The sequence below is a fragment of the Diceros bicornis genome, chromosome 7 (assembly GCF_020826845.1).
Source record: "Diceros bicornis minor isolate mBicDic1 chromosome 7, mDicBic1.mat.cur, whole genome shotgun sequence".
NCBI classification, from domain to species: domain Eukaryota; kingdom Metazoa; phylum Chordata; class Mammalia; order Perissodactyla; family Rhinocerotidae; genus Diceros; species Diceros bicornis.
This window is the reverse complement of record NC_080746.1, coordinates 15,122,611-15,145,907: the sequence shown is the minus strand read 5'-3', so window position 1 is coordinate 15,145,907 and position 23,297 is coordinate 15,122,611. Positions and strand designations below refer to the sequence as shown.

General features: G+C 36.5%; 1 protein-coding gene across 1 annotated transcript; it reads right to left on the bottom strand.

The window, feature by feature from the left end:
• Window positions 1-1,019: 1,019 nt before the first annotated feature.
• On the bottom strand, window positions 1,020-1,733 carry BLID (BH3-like motif containing, cell death inducer). Its single transcript, XM_058544986.1, is given in 3 exon segments — window positions 1,020-1,337; window positions 1,340-1,463; window positions 1,466-1,733. Coding segments are annotated over 3 exon segments (396 nt in total). The 5' UTR covers window positions 1,676-1,733; the 3' UTR covers window positions 1,020-1,275.
• Window positions 1,734-23,297: the final 21,564 nt, after the last annotated feature.

Here is a 23,297-nt window from a genome sequence, read left to right as displayed (position 1 = left end):
TGCTGGACTCAGTACTCCATAAACCTCTTCTTCTCCTCATTCTCTTTTGACTTGGCCAGCCATCTTTGAAAACTGCCAAGACGCTTTGGCAAACAGTCCCTCTGATGTTTCCAGGAGCATACCCAATACGTAGGAATATAGGGAATGTTTATTTCTCATCATATTTTCCTACCTCAAAAGATCTCAACAAGATTAGGTTTCCTAAATATAGAAAACTTTTTACTTATAAAGGTTTCAGGATCACTGATGCAATCTATGAGTTTCTCTGATGCAGTTTTAGAAAGATAAAAGGAGTTTCTCCAGGCAGAGTCCTTCTGCCTGGGCCTTTTAAGATCACTGGAAGCGATAATCCAGAGCCTCATTCTTACTCTCCTTTTGGCTTTTGAGCCGCCCTGTGCCCGGGTTCTGACTGTGGGACAGGGGTGGGGTCAGGGTAGTGGAAAGAAGCAGAGAAGGGGGACACTGGAGTGGCTTAAATTAAAAGCTCTAAAAACACCTTTTCCATTTTCTTCTCTTTTTTTTCCCCCACAGTTTTAGCTCTACTGACTCCAATAACTGAGTTCATGAAAGACTAGAAGAATTTCTATTTCTTTCAGTTCTCTTTTTTAGCATCCACAGCTTTTCCTGTAAAGGGAGGGAAAGGATTGACTTATTTACAACACAATCACAATCTCATTCTTCACTTTAAGCGAATAAAGATGCCTAGTGAACTAAACGGATTGTGTTATTTAAAATTGAAAGCTTATGTGAACAAACCGCCACTCAGAAACAAGCTTAAGAAAAGTACAGAAAGAAAATGAAAGCCTTGTAACTAAATAAGGCTAAAATGATGTGCAATGCCGAGTGTACAATGTAGTAGAGCAATTATTAACGATATGAAAAATATCTACTTCCAATGTACAAATAAAATACACTCAAAACAACAAAAGGACAGTGGTGTGTTATGCTTCCCTGAGGGTAAATCACAGGGTTTTGTTTTTTTGTGGGTTTTTTTTGAGCAAAATATCTTTTTTCTCTGTGAATTTGCAAACTTAGTTTTAATTAAATGCCGTTTTACTTTTAACTAGCCAGTTTATCTTCTTTTCATTTCTTGTTTCTCTGCACAATATGAATCAAAGACAGTGATTTGGAAGAGTTATGGGTAAAGGTAGGTAGAAAAGCATGCTAAGAATTGGGTCATCTTGTTGAAATCAAGTTCACTTTTGTGTTGTACAGCATGAAGAATGGGGAAAATTTGTCCTAAGATCTTGCTGTATCTGTCCCAACTCGTTCCTTTCATAGGGCCTCAGCAGGGGAAGTATGCAGCAATGCAATTCCTATCCTGGTTAAATAGGAAAGCTCTGGAGTACATTTCCAAGAACAGCCCCCCTCATGGCAGAGGAGCCAAGATCGTACCTTGTAAGAGGAAACACTGTTTCCTTAGGCAATTTAGCTTCTTTATTGAAACTGGCAACAGTGCTCCAGTTGCAGGCAGGGGAGTCCCTTCTGCCTCTGGATAAATGGAACTGCCAGAAGCTGGTCCTATCCAGGCAGTGCACAGCACAGTCTCAGCTTCTAGGATCGAATAGAAAGGTCTTTCCTGGCCTCCAACAATACCCAGATGGAACACAACAAATTCACCACAATTTGAAACTACCGTGTAAGAAAGCTCAGAATCTAACATCCATCCATTCATTCATTCCATTCATTCAGCAGGTTTTTATAAGGCAGCTCTCATATAGACTGTGCTCTGCCTAAGCACAGTGCTAGGTGGGAAGAAAAAAGTGGTTATATTCTGCCTTTTTCTTCCCAACTCCTACTGTTCCTGATTTCAAGTGGCTACTCAAAAATTCTCAACTGAAAACCGCTTGCAAGAGGTTATGTATTTATTCTATCCTCTTCTCTCTTACCTCCATGTAGAATACCATTTGACCCAGGTTTGTGTGAATAAACATTATTAATTAACGTTAAGTTTCAGCAACGTCCTTCTCTCAATAAGTTTGATGCTCAGACCACAAAGAAGCTGTATCTACTACCTAAACGTGAGAAAGATCCCCATGTTGATCTCTGGCATTTAAAAGGCAAGGATGCTTTTTAGATTTTTTTCCCTAATGTGTACAGCTCTGAGAGTACTTGCTTCATTTCTTGGTCAGAAAGAACCTAGAGCTGTGGATGCCTAAGGGAGTCACTCCAACCAAGACTAGAATTTCAAGAGAGGATGGATTGAGCTCCCTTGTCCAGTGTTTATAATACGGGAAAGTATCACTCTCACCATGGCAGACCACAGGGAATGATCAGTGTGAACTGTTGTGTTCTCAATGACATGTTACAAATAATTTCCCTGAAGAAGTAGCAAGTTCCTGATCTTAGTATTGTAAGCAAATAAATAAACAAATGCTACTATTTTTTTGTTTTTCACATTGAGAAGACCTCAGAAACATCTTGTTTCAATTGATAGACTGGAATCATAGAAAAACTTGCCTTGCCTTCCCAATTCTTTGGCTAAGATGTGGTGGTAAGATGGTACGTTAGACACATTTCTAAGTAGGAAAAGCCAGGTTATTATAGCAACCCAGATCAGAGGATTTACAGAGTACTATTGTGTTGAGAAAGAAAAGAGACTTAAGGTAGAAGCATTTTACTTAGCAGCAGCAGAAAGGCTATACGATTGGATCTGGTGTTTCATGTATCTTGTATCAAGCATAAAGAGAAGGAATGTGCCTTGCACAAATTAGTCCACAAACCTTCCTAAACAGGACCAATATGAAACATACACAAAGGTAAGATCATCTGTAAGGAAAGAGCCTCTCCTTTCACACCAAGCCATGGAAATTGCTTGAGTTATCATGGCCTTGGCCTTTTAATACCCCTTATGCCATTTGGGTGGGAACTCAGGAACCAGTGATGCCCCTAATTAACCACATTCAGAATAGTAGCATCTAAACCCACACATCTATGGACAGCTAATTTTCAACAAATGAGCCAAGAACATACAATGGAGCAAGGAAAGTCTCTTCAACAAATGGTGCTGGGAAAACTGGACAGCCACATGCAAAAAAAATGAAAGTAGACCATTATCTTATACCATACACAAAAATGAACTCAAAATGGATTAAAGACTTGAATGTAAGACCTGAAATCATAAAATTTCTACAAGAAAACATAGGAAGTACGCTCTTCGACATTGGTCTTAGCAACATATTTTCAAGTACCATGTCTGACCAGTCAAGAGAAGCAATAGAAAAAATAAACACATGGGACTACACCAAACTAAAAAGCTTCTGCACAGCCAAAAAATAACCATCAACAAAACGAAAAGACAACCTAACAATTGGGAGAAGATATTTGCAACCCATATATCTGATAAGGGGTTAATCTCCAAAATATATAAAGAACTGATGCATCTCAACAACAAAAAAACTAACAACCCAATTAAAAAATGGGCAAAAGATCTGAACAAATATTTCTCCAAAGGATACATACAGACGGCCAACAGGCACATGAAAAGATGTTCAACATCATTAACTACCAGGGAAACGCAAATCAAAACTACAATGAGATATCACCTCAAGCCCATCAGAATGACAAGAAACAACAAGTGTTGGAGAGGATGCGGAGAAAAGGGAACTCTCATATACTGCTGGTGGGAGTGCAGACTGGTGCAGCCACTATGGAAAACCGCATGGAGATTCCTCAAAAAATTAAGGATAGAACTACCATATGATCCAGCTATTCCACTGCTGGGTATTTATCCAAAGAATGTGAAAAGACCAATGCGTAAACATACATGCACCGCTGTGTTCATTGCAGCATTATTCACAATAGCCAAGACTTGGAAAGAACCTGGGTGCCCATCAAGGGACAAATGGATAAAGAAGATGTGGTATATATACACAATGGAATACTACTCAGCTACAAGAAACGATGAAATCCAGCCATTTGTGACAACATGGGTGGACATTAAGGGTATTACGTTAAGGGAAATAAATCAGAGGGAGAAAGTCAAATACAGTATGATCTCACTCATAAGTAGAAGATAAAAACAACAACAAACAAACACATAGAGACAGAGATTGGATTGGTGGTTACCAGAGGGGAAGGGGGGAGGGAGGAGGGCGAAAGGGATGATTAGGCACATGTGTGTGGCGATGGATTGTAATTAGTATTTGGGTGGTGAATATGATGTAATCTATGCAGAAATAAAAGTATAATGATGTACACCTGAAATTTATACAATGTTATAAACCAATGTCACTGCAATAAATATATATATATTTTTTTAAAAAAAAGAATAGTAGCATCTGCTATTGTCTAAATATTGCTAGGGTTGTAGACAAAAGGTTGACGAAGAGTAGTGGGAAGACAACAGGAAGTTCTCCAGCATACTTTGAGATAAGTCTGTTTTGGATCTTCTATGCTACTTCTGTATATTTTATGAGATAGACAGAATAAGTTTTCAGGGAATACTTTGGACTTTTTCTAAATTTACAGTTATTCCAACACTCAGTTAGGGGGACCACAGAATATTTTACTCTAGCAAAGTTTAAAGGTAGCTTTTCCATTTTTGCAAAGATGCTCATAGTCTACCGAGGAAGTTAGAAACATCCCTGTGTAACTATAAATTAGACAATGATAAGTGGAATAATTTGATTATTTAAATATTTGGGGGTTGGAGGTATCTATTATGTGCCAAGTACCATATAAGGTGACAGAGACTCAAATATATACAGGATGCAATCATTGAAATTCAGGGCCCTCAATTTAGTATAGGAAGAGACACATGGACAAACTTCAAAAGTCAGTTGGATAGTACAAATGATACTAGACAAAGTAGTGGCACAAAGGATGAGACATCACTTCTACTGGAGGTGTCAGGGAAGGTTTCAAGAGAAAAAGATATCTAGGCTAGATATATAAAAATAAGTAGGTCAGAACTTGGATAAAACGGACACATTCCTTGAAAAATGCAACTTACTAAAACTGACACAGATGAAACAGGAAATTTAAATAGCCTTATATCTATTAGAGCAATTAAATGCATTATCTAAACCCTCCCACAGAGCAAATTCCAGGTCCAAATGGCATTATTGGTGATTCCTATCAAATATTAAAGTAAGAAATAACACTAATCTCAGAAAATTCTTCCAGAAAACAGAGGAAGAGGAAACACTTGCAAACTCATTTTTTTAAATCAAAATTGGACAAATAAATTACAAGGCAATTACAGACCAGTGTCCTTCATGAACATAAACACAAAAATCCTTAACAAAATTTTAATAAATCAAATCTAACAACATATAAACAATACATCATGACCAATAAGCCAGAGAGAGAAAGACAAACACTGCATGATTTCACTCATATGTGGAAGATAAACTAACACACGGACAGAGAGAACTGTTTGGTGGTTACCAGGGGCAAGGGGGTTGGGAGGTGGGCACAAGGGGTGAAGGGAGGCATTTATATGGTGACTGACAAACAATAATGTACAACTAAAATTTCACAATGTTATAAACTATTAAGACATCATAAAAAAAATACATCATTACCAATTAGAATTTATTCCAGGAAGGTAAGATTGTTTTTATGTTTAAAAATAAATTAATGTAATTTGCCATATTGATAGGATAAATGGGAAAAAAGCATATCATTATTTCAATAGATACAGAAAAAGTATTCAATAAAATTCAACACATAGTCATGATTTTTTAAAAAAAACCTCTCAGTGTATTAGGAATAGAGAGGAATTTTCTCAATCTGATAAAAGGCATTCTATAAAAAACCAATTGTTAACATCATCCTTAATGGTTAACTATAAAATTATTTTCCTCCAACACTGGGAACAGGGCAAAGATGCCTGCTCTTAGCACTTCCAGTCAATATTTCACTGGACATCCTAGTGATTGTAATAAAGCAAGAAAAATAAAAGGCTTAGACAGAAAAAGAAGTACCATTGCCTCTATTTGTAAGCAACATGCTTGTTTATGTAGAAAATCCTAGAAGAATCTACTTAACAATGACCAGAATTAATAACTGCATTTAGTAAAATCACAAGACCAAGATTAACACATACAAGTCAACTATATTTTTGTATACTAGCAGCAAATCATTGGAAATGAAAATCTAAAATCCATTTATAACAGCACAATAAAACATAAAATACTTAGGAATAAGTTGTCAAAACTATACATATAATGAGTAGAACTGTGGCTCCCAAAAGATACGTCTACCTGGAACCTCAAAATATGACCTTTTTTAGGAAAAGGGTCTTTGTAGATTAAGATTAATGAAGGTACAGATCTCAAGAGGAGATCATCCGTATTAGGCTAATCTCTAAGTCCAACGACAGTGTCCATACAAGAGACAGAAAAAGAGACAACATTGAGACATAGAAGGAGAAAGCCATGTGAAGACAGAGGCAGAGAGATTGGCCAAGGAATGCCAAGCACTGCTGGCAGACACCAGAAGCGAGGCATGAAATGGATTCTCCCTCAAAGCATCCAGAAAGAACCAACCTGCCAATACTTTGATTTTGGACTTTTGGCCCCTGAACTGTGAGAATAAATTTCTGTTGTTTCAAGCTAACCAGTTTGTGGTAATTTGTTATAGCAGCCCTAGGAAACTAATACAATGTTTAAGACTTTTACAGTGAAAATGGCAAAATATCGCTCGGTGTAAAGACCTAAAGAAATGCAGAGATATGCCAGGTTCATAGATTGGAAGAATCCAATATCATTAAGATGTCAATTCTACCAAATTGAGCTCTAGATTCAAAGCAATCTTACAATCAAAATTTCAGCAGGATTTATTTTATTTTTTGCAGAAATTGACAAGTTAATTATAAAATTTACATAGAAATACAAACGTTGTAGAATTTTCAAAGTAATTTTAAAAAGATGGAGGTTTTACACTCCTTTATTTCAAGATTTACTACAGAAGTATAATAATAAAGACAGTGTGGTATTGGAGTAGGCTAGACATATAGATCAATGGAACAGAATAGAGTACAAAAATAGACCCACACTTAAATGGTCAATTGATGTTTCTGACAAAAGTGCTAAGGCAATTTAATGGGGGAAAAGTCATTTCAACAAATGGTGCAAGAATGAGATAATTGTATAGAAAAGAATGAACATTGACCCTTAGTTCACAGCATATATAAAAGTCAACTCAAAGTAAATAATAAACTTTAATGTAAAAGCTAAAACTATAAATCTTCTAGAAGAAAACATAGCAGAAAATCTTTGAAACTTTGGTGGTAGGCAAAGATAACAAAGATGAGACACAAAAACAAAGAACTGTAAGAGAAAAAAATTCAGTAAATTGGACTTGTTCAAAATGTAAAACTTTGGTATTTGAAAGACACTGTTAAGAAAATAAAAATACGCACCACAGACTGAGAGAAAATATTTGTAACACACATAATATGACAGACTGGTATCTAGTATATATAAAGATATCTTATAACCCAATAATAATGACAACCTAATAAAAAGATAAAAAATTTAAATAAACACTTCACAAAACAAGATATACAAATGGCCGATAAGCACATGAAAAGATGCTCAAAGTCATTAGTCACCAGGGAATGCAAATTAAAATCACAATGAGATACTACTACACACCCCTTAGAATGGCTAAATTTAAAAGACTAACAATAACAAGTTTTTTGACAAGAATATGGAGAAATGGAACTCACAGATGTTCTTAGTGGGAATGTAAAATGGTAAACCACTGTGGACAATTGGCAGTTTGTTACAAAGTTAAATATACATCTACCATTTGACCCAGCAATTCTACTCCTAGGATTTACCAAGAAGAAATGAAAATGTATGTCCACACAAAGACCTGTACACTAGCGTTCTTGGCAGCTTTATCCACCATAGCCAAAAACTATAAGCAACCAAAATTTCCATCAACTGATGAATGGATAAACAAATTGTGATATATCCGTACAACAGTGAAATACTACTCAGCGATAAAAAAGAACAAACTACTTACACAGGCAACAACATGGTGAGTCTCAAAATCTTTGTACTAAATGAAAGAAACCAGACACAAGAGAGTATATACTGTATGATTCCATCTATATAAAGATGTAGAGAATGCAAACTAATCTATAGAGATAGAAAGCAGACCAGGGCTCGCCTAAGGCCAGGGCCAGAGGGACAGACAGACTGTAAAGGGGCACAAGGAAACCTTTGGAGGTGATGATGATGTTCTGTATTTTTATTGTAATGGCTGTAAGCCTGTCAAAATTCATCAACTGTATATTATAAGTGGATGCAGTTTGTTGCATGTAAACTATATCTCAATAAATTTGCTAAACATATTGAGTAGAAGAATAGCACATGGGTGGGGGAAAAAGACGAGGTCTGCTGAGAGAAGCACATGAACAAAGGCACAGAAGTATGAATGCCTATATGCTTTATCTCCGAAAAGAGTTTACAAATTCCCTCCAGGCAGCAACCTTGTCTTGTATACTATCTACAGTCCTCTAAGTGGCCAGAAATAGGGATGGCAGTGATGTTTCTGAGTTGCATGGAGTCTATTCACTGTATCCCCATAGGTAGCTGTTTAAAGAGTGCTAGATCTACTATCAGAAGACTGAGTACAAATCCCAACGCTTCTTTATCCTTCTGAGACCTGTGGGAAGTCATTTGACCTCTCAAAGCCTAATCCACAAAACGAAAATAGTAATATCCCCGTAATACAGTTGTTGTAAGGGTTAAAAGAACGCATATGAAAGTGCCTAATAATGTTTTAGTAAGTGCTACATATCCATGACAAATAATGGGGCTGAAAAACATATCTGTTGATTGACACACCAACTGTTATTTGGTTATTCATATGCTCAAATCTCTTATCTGCATAAGTATTACCCATGTCAAACGATTTTCCTAATCAGAGATACGCTTCTATAGCACTTCGGTCAATGAAGTGCTCCAGAAATTAGAGTTGATTTTAATATTAGGTTGGGAAGAATACAATTACCAAAGTAAATTTTTCCCTCAAAAAATCACATAAAGCTTCCAAAATAGGAGTGACTTGGGGATTATGCATTGTTTCTAGATTATCTATGCCACTGCTCACTATTAGTGCAGTCAATGGAGAGTAAACTATTGTCTAAACAAAAATAACAAACAAAGGATAAACAAGTGGAGGGTAAATGTGGTCCCAGTGGGAAGATCTCAAGGAGAAAGGAGAATAATAGATACAGCAAGGGCATCTGACTAAGAAAATCAAGATGGGAGGAGACTCCTTAACACAGTTGCTTAGAAGAGGAAATGCATCTTAAGGAACATTGTTAGAAGATTGTCTTTAAGCGGTAATCAGACACATTTAGTAAAGGGAACACAGACATCCCTTCTCTAAGAAATAAAATGGATAATATAATCAAACTTTCAAAAACTGATTCATATGAATGTTTGACTGAAATGACAAATTATAGAAGAGAGCAGTTCTATTTGTTGAGAAATTCTGTGACTGAAGACCTTGGATGAGATTTGCCATTTCTCCATGTTCCGCTGCATGCTGGTGAAGAACTCTTCGTGACATATAGGGAGATCTGGGTCGCTTTTTAATACATTTTTGTTGGTCAACAAACTTTCTTTTAGTTCAGGGGTCAGCAAATGACAGCCCTTGAGTCAAACCCATGCCGCTGTCTGTGTTAATTATTTATTAATCTAGTCATTTGTTTACTCTTGTCTATAGCTGCTTTTTCTCCACAATAGCAGAGCTGAGTAGTTGCAACAGAGATCATATGGCCTGCAAAGCCTACAATATTTACTCTCTAGCCCTTTAGAGATAAAGTTTGACGGGCCCCTGCTCTAGATAATACAAAGTTAGATCCGGACACTGGAGTATCTGCATTGATGTTTGATCAGGAACAGGGGAGGTCTACTTACAAGAATAATGAGAACGGCACATTGGACTTAAAAGAAAAATATCCATGTCCAATAATAGGAATCAACAACAAAAATGAATAAAGAAAGAGTCAAATATATTTAGCTCTTGGGACCTCCAACCAGCTAGTATTATACAATCCTGTTAGAGCCAAAATCTTTAGGGAGACTGATTAAAAAGAAACTTGTGAAGAAGAAAGTAACTTGTGAAGAAGAAAGTACCTTATCAGCTGAACCAAAAATTTCTTGCCAAACTTCCCTTTCTCTGGCATAAGATAAATTGAATCAACTGTCCTTTCTACTCACAAGGCAAAATCATATCTCAGTTTGGTGAATGGTTAATTGTTAAACTATGCTCAATGCCAGATTTTCTTCGAATATAATGAAATTCACTCAGTTAAGGGGGCAGAGGGGGTGATGTGGTGCAGTGCAAAAAGCTCTGGCTTTGGAAGAAACAAACTGGCTAAGCACTGGATCTTGGTTCCACCTTTACCAGTAACTGTGTGGTTACTCGTAACCACAGGCTACTCTCACACCAGGGAGGCAGGCTACTCTCACACCATGGTTTCATCATCTGTAAAATGGAAATAATAATTCCTCAGTTATGGGGTTGTTTGGAGGATTAAATGTGGAATGTAAACAAAACCTAAGCACTAAGCAGCCACTCAATAAATGTTATGACTCTTCTTCTGATCAGTTCTAGGGCAATCATATTAGTTAAGGTGGTTATTATCTCAATATCCCAGAGTGATATTGACTGCTACTGCTTTCTAGAAAGTCGTTTTAAGGTGTTTATTTGGGGGAAGAGATTTTCTAGAATTGGCTTTAATTTGAATTTTTACCTAGATACATGATCTTTGTCTCTACCTAGAGAAGTATGTCATGTTTCTCTATGTTGTGGAATACCTGCTATGTTTTCCTAACAACTCTATATTCCTTATGCTGATTATGCCAGCATTTGCAAAATTAACTTTAAATCATTTTCTTGGGGAAAAAGAAGTTCTCTAGAAAGTTTTTTTTCTCGTGGTGTTATTGTGATCCTTTTCAAAACTGAATTCTCCAATCTTTCCTGAAACTATTTTACTAAGCTAAGGGAAAAGCTTTTCAAATACTGCAACCCATTTCATAATTTTATGGAAGAAATTGTGCAATGAACTTAGAAGTTCAGTTTCAGTGTGCCACTTAAATAGAACCAACTATGAGGCAATCCAGGTATCTCAGTTCTTGTCTCATTGAGGGGCAGCCTTCATCTTTGGACTTCTGTCTGGCTATGACCAAATCCTGAGGCCCGAGAGCCACCTGTGCCAGCAAATGGCATAAACTAAGCAGAGAGGAAACCTTCCATCCTAAGACTGGTTTTCAGCTTTGCTTATTAACATATCCCCAGTTATCACCTGACCTTTAGAATTTGGGACTCTGCTTCAACTTGTTCCTCTCTTGTAAACTACTCCTTTGTATTTGAACCTGAGCCTGCTGCCACCAAACCCTTCCTGCTTAATTGAACTTCTGGTCTTGTCTCTTCCAAACAGCCCTGGTCTGTTGCTATCCGTGTCCCAGTATGGCCCTGGGTCTTTGGTCCTCCCTGGGTTCTAGTTTCACCATGTATAAAATGGGAGCGCTGTGCTCTCAGGCACTCTGCACAGATCTCCAGAAGACAAACAGGCCACCATTGGAGATACAAACACCGTTCTAATTTGCAAGCAGAACAGATTCTCTTATTGCTGACATTACAAAAGGTAATCTAAATGGTGGTTTTCATCAAACTATTTCTTTATCAGTTTAGAGTAGCCAATCTAGAAATTATCATAAATTTTAAATCTTAAAATTTTTTTCCTTTAAAATAGTGTTAGGCCTACAGAAGGAAGAGTATGGCCACACGTACATTCTTAGAAGAACCTGAAAATAACAAAGAAAGAAAATGTTCCTACATGTCAGTCACCTGGCACATGAAAAGCCCACCTAGATACATAAAGAGACTCACAGAGAACTCAAGAAGATTAACACAAAACCTGAAGCTCCGAGCCAATCATGGTATTTCTTAATCTTTCAGTAATAAAAGCCAGTTGTGATTTTCAAAGTGACTGTTTCCTTTTTCTGTCTCTACCCAAAGGTTGTGCGTCTAGCTTACTCTTTAGTGCTTGGCTCTTAGAGCATTGTTCCATGACTCACTGGGGACAATACTCCTCAGAAGCACTGAAAATGACAGTATTCCCATTAGTGGAATGAAAACCACTTTGCTCTGGTTTAAGAAAATAGCCACCAGTGAGATGAACAAAATGGTGTATCTATGTGTGTATATTTGAGAGAAGGCATCCAAGATGGAGGTAGAATATTTATCTTTATTTTTATAATTTCATATAGAGCTAAATTTTTATTCCATCAGATTGATTACAAGAAAGTCTATCATTTCTCCACTTTACAGACATGAAACTTTGCTTTCTATTCCTAAAATATGTACTAACTTGTGATCTAATAAACTATACTGTAAATAGAGCAACATGCCCAGCCCCTCTTACTCATAGGTCAGTATTTCTTCAACCTCAGCTTCCTAGAGCCCATGCTAGAATACAGAAGGGGGCAGATCACATGCTTTTGAACACTCAAAGTAGCAAGCTGGATGTCTCCACAACAGATCTATGCCTTTATTTTAGAGCCCCACTCAGAACTGTATATTGACTCATTTCACTGACAATTTATGATGATCTTGGTTAACTGTTTCCCCAGGCCTGAAGATGTTTTGGAGTGACAAACTACGAGGGAAGTCGGGGAGCTACTGAAGGGCAGGCACAAAAAGAGTGGAAAAGACAGCTGCCAACAGCTGAATACTGAAACGACTGAAAAGCAAAGAAAGACTTTTGAGAGCACAGAATTCAACCACGGCAGTTCCTAAGGCATGACTCTTAGCCATCAGGCGGGTTAGGTGCAGAAAACTGTTTCAAGAAGCTGAAAAGGCAGAAGTCGTTGTGATGCTTGGATAGGAAAACTTGTGTTCTTATAAAAATTTACTTATATGGAAGATTTTGTTCCTTGATAAAACAGGACAGATTAGGAATTGCTAATATAATTGAAGAGGGGATCAGCAGCACTTTATTTGGCCATTTTACATTATTTTCTCTTTTGCTCCTGGATGTAGGGTCTACATACCCAGAGAGGGCAAGCCCATGTGACTTTTGCCCAGTGTGTGAATACTTAGCATAAGCATAATCAGGTGCTTAATGAATGTCTGGTGATGATGAGGATCAAGAGCTTAATAACAGGGTCTTCTCTAAAGGCTGATTAATGGGGCTACTAGTTAATACCTTTTCATTCTCACTTTGCATTCATTTTTTTGTATGTGTGGGTGTAGAGACTATAAATTGAGCATTCATGGAAAGAAAAAAGTAGAATGTTCTATTTAGAAGTAGGTAGATAGCTTTGCCAGAATATTTGCTGATGGTTAAAGAATAGGATATCCAAGATTTTATTCCTATGACTCATTCTATGATTTGGACATAATTTATCTTCACCAACCTCCACTTCCAAGATTTTCATAACCACATTTACCATTTGCAACATTTAAATGGATCTGCAAAGTTAAGAGGTCCTTGGCTCAATTAGAAACAATATTCATTACTTTTGCAATAATCCACCTATGTGCCAGGAAACTAAGAGGTGCTGACAGCTACTGTGATCCTCCAGCTCTGCCATGCCACAAAGGAGGCCATTTAAGTTTCTACTTGAATGTAGCATTCCACGGCAAGTCTTCTCTCTATGCTAACGGATGAGGACTTAGTCTTAGGCTCTCATCTAAGAGTCACTCTTGACTCTCATCACCATTAAGTCAAACACAAAACCAAGAAAACCAACCTTAACCCTAAACAGAATTCCTCTTACCAATTTCTTTGTTTCTGTCTACCTAGCTGTCATTCTTCCAGACTTAAAATGTGGGAGTTATCTTTAATATGCCCCAAACTCATTTTTAGTTACAAAGTCCTATTGCTCTTCTGTGGAACATGTGTCCTTTATCTGTTCCTTCCTCTCCACTTTCCACTACTGTCTTGGTCTAAGTTCCACACTTCCTCACTTCCTCGATAACTCCAGCATCTTCCCTACTAACCTCCCTCTCTCCAGTTTCTTCCCCCTCCAGCCCATCTGGAGTTCCATTAACAGAATACTATGCTTTAAATTCTGCTTTTATTTTGTCATTCTCTAGCCCAAAATCTTCATTGGCAACTTATCTCATACCATTTCATATTTATAAGACCATGCATGGGGGAAAAGTCCACAAGCAGTAAAACATTGTAGAATTATTGCCATTAGCAATAATGACTCTTCCTGGATTTTAGGATATGACATAATGTAAGCCATCGTCCCTGAAGTATAACCTGATTTGAAACTACTGGTCAACATGCCACCTTAGGCTCTGGTTAGGTCATGCTCGTCACTGTCAATGAGCATGCCCTGCTCCTCCCTCACCACACATTCCCTCCAGAGTGAACAAGATGTGGAAGCTGAATGATAGTACAGATGGGAGCTTTTTGTGTTGTGAAACGAGCAGACACACACGGTTTGCCCAAGAGCTCTGTTCTTGACCTTGTCTTATTTATTTAATTAAAGCCTTGGATGAAAATAGATTCAATTCTTATTGAACATGAAGATATTAAAAGTCGGAGAAAAACAAACACTATGCCAGACAGCAGGATCAAAGTTCAAAGAGAACTCCAACCAGAGGTCAAATGAAGAGCACAAAATATGACAGAAAGAAAGAAGTTTTGAATGCTAAGTTCAAAACTCCAACTGAACTGGGTAGGGGAGACCTTATATAATAATTATTCTGAAATATCTCCAGGGGAGGAGATGAGGATGAGGAAGAGAGTATGAGGAATAGGCTGAGGGGGAACAGATTATTTACAAGGGAAATACAAACAAAGCCAACAGTTTGGCTTCCAAAATAGCCAAAGCACACTTAGGCTGTATTATCAGCATTATGTTCTCTAGAACAAGTAAGAGGCTAATAATTACATGGTATTCTCCACTGGCCTGAGAATATTTTCAATATTGGTTGCCATACTAATCGACAAAAGAATACATGAAGAATTGTGAAGGATCTATAAATCACATAAGGTATACAGATTTATTCATGTTTAAGTTGAAAGGGGGACATTAAGAAAGGATGTAGTGTCTGTACTTTTAAGGACCATCCCAAAACAGAGGGAGTAGAATTATTCCTTGTAGCAAAGGGAAGAACTAGACCCATTGGTGAAAGTTTGGAGGAGGCATATTTTAGCTCAAGAGAAAAAAATTTTTTCTATCAGTAGAAGACATAAATCAGTGGAAATAAGATGCCTTCAGAAATTAACTATTATAACTAGAAGTGTTCAAGTATAGATTGAGTGACATCATCACAGGAACATTTTTTGGCATTCTTAGAGCACAGAGAGTTAGACTAGATAAGCCGAAGGTTATAGTTTCATCTCTAAAGTGTGATATAGCTCCCTCACACTTATAACACCCTCTACTCTCCCATCTTTATATAAAATTGATCACATTTGCTCCCCATTGATAGACATCTCTGTCTTTCTCACTGGACTGGGAGCTCCTCGAAGGTAAGGATTCTGTTTTTTATCTAAATATTGCTGGCTTTTAGCACAGTTCCTAAGGAGCTGAGGTACTCAATATATTTCACTACATTATAAACTTCTACCTAGAAAAATCCTACCTACCCTTCAAAGTCCAGCAGGAGTCCCCACTTTTCATAGGAAGCCTTCCCTGATCCCTCCTATAGCTCTTATATCCTGTGCCACACAATTTGCCACAATGTCGTTCTCTACATCTTCCCTTGTATAATGTTGTTTAATGTGTGCCATACCTATCTCCCCAACTAGACTGTCAGTCTCAGTGAACAAAAGAATACCACTTTAAAATTATGCCAACCACTTATCACTGTGCTCAGCACTGAATTGATTAATGATAATGTGCTTGCCAGCTGATTGAAAAGTAATCTAGAAAGTTTTAACATTAAAAAATCATCTTCCACTTACTAATTACAAAGAGAAAAATAGTAACTTTATAGTGGAGAAATGTGGCAGATACTATCTTAACCAAGTGATCAAAATTAACATCACCAGTAAGATAGCATATTGACATCATTGACGCTGACATGATGTCATGGTCTCTTCAGTAGCATTCTTGCCAAAAAAGAGTAACTTCAATCTAATCATGAGAAAACATCACATAAATCCAAACCGAGGGACAGTCTGCAAAATATCTGACCAGTAGTACTCTTTAGAAGTGTCAGGGTCATGGTAGACAAAGAAAGACCAAAGAACTGTCACAGATTGAAAGAGACTGAGGAAGCATGACATCAATACAATGTGGGATCCGGGACTGGATCCTGGACTAGAAAAACGACATTAACTGGAAAAGCTGAGAAATTCTGTTTAGGTCTATAGATTAGTTAGTGGTATTATAACAATGTTAATTTCCTGGTTTTGATAATTGTACGGTGATTATAAAGATACTAATATTGGGGAATCTTGATGAACACTGTACTCTTTTGCAACATGTCTGTAAGTCAAAAATAACTTCAAAATAAAAATTTAAATAAATCAGATCTTGGTTTTCATCAACCAATTGACATGAGAATAGTATCTATGCAAAGTTTATCATTTCAAAGAGGGAATGGTCATTAGTGAGAAAGAACTTGAGTGGGGATCCAAACAACTAAGACAGCTACCTTTAATCAAAACAAAAAGGTATAGGCAATTCTCGTTATTTGTGGTAGTCATGTTCTATAGAGTTGCCATGAACACTGAATTACTGAATACTGGAGAATTGCTCCTAGGGGAAATACAGTGTTAGTTCTCTGCAAGCCCCTGGTCATGTTTTCATCAACTGATAAATACATAGTCTTGTTTTATGTCTTTCTGTTTAAAGACATCTTATTTAATATATATTCTTGATTCATTAACGTTGAGCTCATGGCCAACAGCAGTATAACTCATGCCTGAATGAAGCTTATCTAACATGTATTTTCTCCATTAGGCACGTCACAGCTTTTGTGCTTAGGATCACTAGACAGCACTTCAGCATTACACCTGGGGGCCTTTTTAAACAGTGAAATCATCAACAAAAAGTGCAAAAATGCAAAAAATGTGGCACTAAATAGATCTTTAAAAGCACACAGTATGAGAGCTGAAACAAGAAGGCAGAGTGTTGCCCCGTTTGACCTCAGCTGGGAACGTGTGCATCGGGCGACACAAAGTTTTTGCTGCTTTGTGCATATCTGCTAACAACCACGAAAATACTGCCAGTATTAATTTGGGTTTACAAACAAATAAATTTTATTGAGTTGGAGAATGTGAAAATATGGAATTCATAAATAATGAGGATTAATTGCACCTTTAAACACGTCCAATGATCATGAACTTATACGCCCTTGCCTTTAGTGAATAAGAGACTAAGTATAATTTTTGCATTTGAAATGATAAATTGAATTCCTGAAAAATTAGAAAGTAACTGAGAATTCTGAAGTTATCAGAACCTGGGAGAAAGGGGCTTCTTCACTAAGACTTGCCTAATTTTGTTATCACAATTCTCTTAGAGATGGAGAAAGTTTAGGGAAATTTGTCTCTGAACTTTCATTCATTTGGAGGTGTTTTAATTCCATAAGTTAGTTTTATCTCAGTTTATCGTTTTCTCCTCCACCTTGTCTACATTGAGGGCCATTCTAGTACCCTGGCCTCATCCAGTCTAATGATATTTATCTCATTTCCATTTTAGTCATCAGTACATATGGCCACAACCTGAACTTCATACTTATCTGGAACTGCTTCATCTTCAGGAAATCCTCTGTTAATTATTACATAGCCACGCCTCACTTCTCTTGAATCTATTCAGTTTCTAATTATGACATAGCAACTCCAAAATTCCTACATATCCCCCCAGCTAATTCCTACATATCCCCCCAGCTAATTCCTACATATCCCCCCAGCTAATCACTCTCTTCTAGCTGCACTTAAACTGTATCTCTATTTGGTCGGTAGCACTGGTGAAGCCATTTCCATGATGCTTTCACGAGCACCCCAGGATCTATTATCTTTTGACCTTTTACATCTTTTCATTTTCCAAACTATGATCTTGAGTAATCATCATTCGTTTCCTCTGCTTCCATTCCTTGTCTGCTAAGTATTGCTGCAAAAATTCACAAGACCATTATGTTCAAATCTAAAATAAATTAATTTATTTAATCGACCTTCGACAAGTCTTTACCATTTTTATTCTTACTCATCTACTGTTGAATCCCAGTCACACAGACAGGATCTGCCAAATATTCCCTCCTTTCTACACACACTGCCAGCACTCCAGTTCAGACTCATACATAGGTCACCTGAGTCTATGGCAGTAAGTTCTTAACTAGTCTCCCCACATCTTGTCCTGTCCACTTTATAAGCTAATTAATCATCTTAAAGTAGATAGTTAGTCAACCTACATGTTCCCCATAGCTACCTGGCGAAATTCCAAACACCTTTACATGGCATTCCAGTCCCTCTATGAACTGATTTCAGATTACTCATAAAGCCTTTTCTTCTATTAAATCCCTTTGCATACTATGTCAAAGCCCAAATGGACTATTTCCATTCCCAAATTCCATTCCTACTTTCTTTAATCAAGTACCTTATCTACACTTTTCCCTTTATCAGGAATATTTTGCCCCTAATCTCTGTTCCTCAAAATCTTACTCACTCTTCAAGCCCCAGCTTAAAATACATCTCTTCCATGAAGCCTTCCCTGATTCTACACTTGGAAATATCCTCCTCCTCTGACTCATCATAGACCTTTGGGGTTGTATTTAATGCACTTGTATTTGTGAAGAATTATTTTGTAATTATTTTATTCTCTTGACTATATTTCAAAATCTTTGAGGGCAGGAAATATCATATCTATCTCGCATTCACCACGGCACCTAGCAGAAATGCTCACGAAAGTACTATTTAGTAACCAAATAAATGAATGTGATATATATATATACACATACCTAATATAGGTATGTATATAATACATACTATGTATATATATGTATATAATATAATCTACGTAAAACAGAGAAGACTGAACAAGGTACAACACATTGTTAATAGCCCATATTATTGATAGATTAAAATTTGAAATAGGTATAGAGGAAAAGAGAACAAAAGAGTAGTGATTAGCAATTATTTGATAAAGTGAAATGAAATTGATTGGAAGACCTGATGAGTGGTTAACCACGGCAACATTAACTCTTTAAGTAGGGTTGTACTGAAATCCTTCCAGATAGAAAGAATTATTTATTTCATTCCTGGGATTAAAAAATAAAAGATGACATAAGAATAAATGTATTCAATGAATTCTTAAATTGAACAGACATTGCTAGACACAGTTAATATTGTAATAGTACATCACTTAATTTGAAGGACTTTTTAATTTTGATGAAGTGCAAAAAATAACTCAGTATTTATTGTCTATTCCATTCACACAGTGACTATTAATGAAACAAATCACCATCACTACTATTGGTGGTGAACACAATGCAGTCTATACAAAAGCTGAAATATAATAATGTACACTTGAAATTTACACAATGTTACAAACCAATATGACCTCAATAAAATGATTTTTGAAAAATCACCATCATTATTCTCACTACCATCATCATCATAAAATATAGTTCTTAGTTAAAAATTTTAAAAACTTCAAAAACGGGCCACCCCGTGGCTTAGTGGTTAAGTGCGCGCGCTCCGCTGCTGGCGGCCCGGGTTCGGATCCCAGGCGCACACCGACGCACCGCTTCTTCGGCCATGCTGAGGCTGCGTCCCACATACAGCAACTAGAAGGATGTGCAGCTATGACATACAACTATCTACTGGGGCTTTGGGGGAAAAAAAATAAATAAAATTAAAAAAAACAATAATGCCTTAAAAAAAAAAAAACTTGAAAAACTGCACTAGAAATGTAGCTCAGTAGGAAGCTACAACTGTGGAAGCTTAGTAACATCAAAGCACAAGCATTCATCATCTTCATGACCGTGATGGTTTTATTTACACTCAATGAACAATGCAGAAAAGGGTACATCAAGGGAGATTTCTTCACCAGTAAGTTTTGTCCCATTGCAGGAAAATTGCGTGTGATTACTCTGAAATAAAAATTAAGTAATGAAATTTAGTCAATTCTGTTCTGATAAGTGTTAAAATATTTCTCTTTGGGGCTTATTCTCTGTATCTGCAGTTTAATGAATCCTTTCATTTCTGGGAACTCCCAACATCCTAAGGAAACTTTTCAAAAGCCAAGCTTCAATTGTACCCTATTTTGACTTGGCTATTGAACCTATTTCAGATTCAGTCTTGTGCACTGAAACAATAGCAGAATGAAAGGAAAAAATTCTAGAGGTGCTACAGAATATAATATAGAACTTAAAGGTGAGGTACAAATGTTACTGAGTTTGACATTTCCTAGATCACAGGCCTGTTGAAAATTGTTTACTAACAGAAAATTTGGTTTAAATGAACCAACACTTATTAAGCAACTATTATGTTCAGCCTGGGAATAAAAGGACGATTAAAATGGTGTCTGTCACATCAAGGGATTCACAAAAACTATCAGTAAAATAGACATTTATAACACTCATATAATATGATAGGGTAGTTGTTTGAACAAAGTATACTGTGAGCACAAAGGAAAGAGCTGCCTGAGGGAAATGAGAGGGAAACAGGAGAGAAAGTGACCTTCAAGCTAGGCTTTGGAGGACACAGTCAGCACAAACGTATCCTTAACCACGAACACAGCCCTTAGCAGGAAACTAAGTTTTAGGGCAATTTCAAAGCATGAGCCATGAAAGTAATTGAGAAGAATGATAAATCACAGGTAGAATGTGTGATGAGACACTAAACTGAGATAAGTTAGTAAAATGAGTTATGTTCATGAGGGTGGTATTCTCACTTAAACCGTAAGACTGCAGGATAAGGAATATATGCTACATTCCATATTTAATTTATTGTGGGAAGTGACCCTGAAAGATGTCTTCACTTGACACAGAGCGGTTTGGGAATGACTTACTGGAGCTTTTAGCATATACTATAAGAGAGTCTGTAGAAAAATAATCATATTTTAAGAAATGCTTTGTTTAAGGATAAGCAACATAATCAATTGTACAATAAGCTATGGGATATCAGAAAGCAATGCAGTATATTTACAATGCCTGTTTCCTCAATGCAATAAATCAAGACCCTGAAAGCAGAAAGCGAAATAGAAGGGACTGATCATCAAGCCCCCAGACAGAATTCCTCACTACCACCATTTTCATCAGAAAGGATAGGCAAGCAGGCACCTCCTCTGAAAATAAAGAATGGCCTCAAGTTTATCCAGTTGTCTTAGGTACATGATCCATGGGTAATATTAGGGTTTTGTCATCTGCCTTATTAATTGGTATATCTTAACCACATTATTCTAACCTATGTATGCCAGAGTGAGTTGGGCAGGGAATCAGCTGAGAAGTTCTAAGCCCTCTGGAAGTAAGATCTCTTGACTGCCCCTATATTTATTTTTAAGGGGGCCTCATGTCAGGTATGCAGGAGAGTAGATTAAAAAATAATTAAAATCAACAACAGCAACAATAAAAACAATTTTGATTTTTAGTCCCAGATAGACAATTCAAAGTATTACCTGATGGGGAAAGCATAAAATGTTTATACAACGTAGAGAAAAATAGAGTCTTTAAAAATGTTGTCTTTGCCAACACAGTCCTGAGGAAACAATTTTTTTATTAAAAAATTGACATTCCTCCCAATGCTTCATTTGTCTAGATAAATGTAGCATAAGGCATGAAAACACGTTCTTAATAAAGTTGAAATGCACAGTGATTATGCTTTATTCATCATGCTTGTATTTTTCTAGCCATTTTTATTTTTCTATCATTCCCAACATTTTTAATTTCCCATGTGCCTGGGATAGAAGGTGAAATTAAAACAACAATTAAACTAAGTCTCATTGAAGATAAGTACAGCTTTCTTGATAAGTACGGCAAAGGTTTACTGATTTAACAGGACAACACGTTTATAATTTGCTGGTGGCAAAAAACTAATTCACTACTGGAATTCTGACATCTAAAATCTACATATTGAGACGCTGGAAGGGAACTAGAGAGAATGTCTATGATTTTAATTTACTTATCCTATTTAGAAAAAAAGTCACTTGAGTCATCCTGGCTCACTTTCCTTAGCATTAGTCATACTGCATTTCCTTAAGCCTGTGAGTGTGTTTCTATGTAAATAAACTATGTAGTTCACTTGGGGATAAAAGTCACAGCATTTACAGATTGTAAAGACCTATTAGATCATCCGGTCTGGCCCACAAGAGATAGTCCCTAGATAGGGAACGTAACTGTTGATCTCTGCCAGGAGGCCAAGAAGAAACAGTTGGCAAAAATATTTTCCATGCTTTTTTTTGTTTGTTTTAACTTATCTAATAGTGCTTTGGTCACTTCCCAAGTGGACTAGTAAAATTATCATTAAACAGTTTCACTTATCAGGGAGACACAAAGTTTAACTTATCTGAGTTGACAGTGTTCCAACTGCCTCCATTTGTTGAAGAAAAGATCTTGTTTGCAAAATATGAACAGTAAGGAATCTGCTCTTTGAACTAGTCCGGCAGTTTCCTTTCAGTAAAGAAAGTCAAAAGGCAATTTCTTCCTAACTTTTTCCTAATCTATTTTCACAAGTTTCGGAGCAATTAGATATTAAAACATTGATTTGCACTAAGTAGGAAATGAATACAATAGAATACAATACGATAACAACTTACTACTTTATGAATCAGTGCTTTCCATTTCCATTTGCTGTATCTCATAGAATTGGGAGTAATTTTGAAATTTAAAGTATAGAGAGGTTTGGCATCATGGTAACATCAAAGAGCAAACCAGCAATATGAACCTTAAACAAATAGGGAAGATACCTATTCTGGTAACTATTCTCTTTATCCTGCAGTTCTTAATTCCTATTTCAATCTATATGTTCCCTCTATCCAGATTATATTCAGATGATTGTCAAAACTACTGAAGAGGTGAAAGCCATATAAATAAATATATAAAAAATAGCACAAATAGAAAAAACTAACAAATACTAGAGGATGAGTTGGTAATATAAAAGGAAAATTAGATCTAAACATTTTAAATCGAATTATTTCTCATCTACTAAACATAAATCAACCTAACCCATGAAGTAAATCTTCTATTTTTATCAAGTTAGAATTTCTAGAGTGGGTATGATTTTTTTGTCATATGATATTATATTATATTAGAAATGCTGCTGAAAAAATTATGTGGTCCTTGACTTCTTGAAGTCTACATCCTAAGTCAAGAGCCTACATTCCATTTAAGCCTATAACAAATTTGAGGATTTCAGA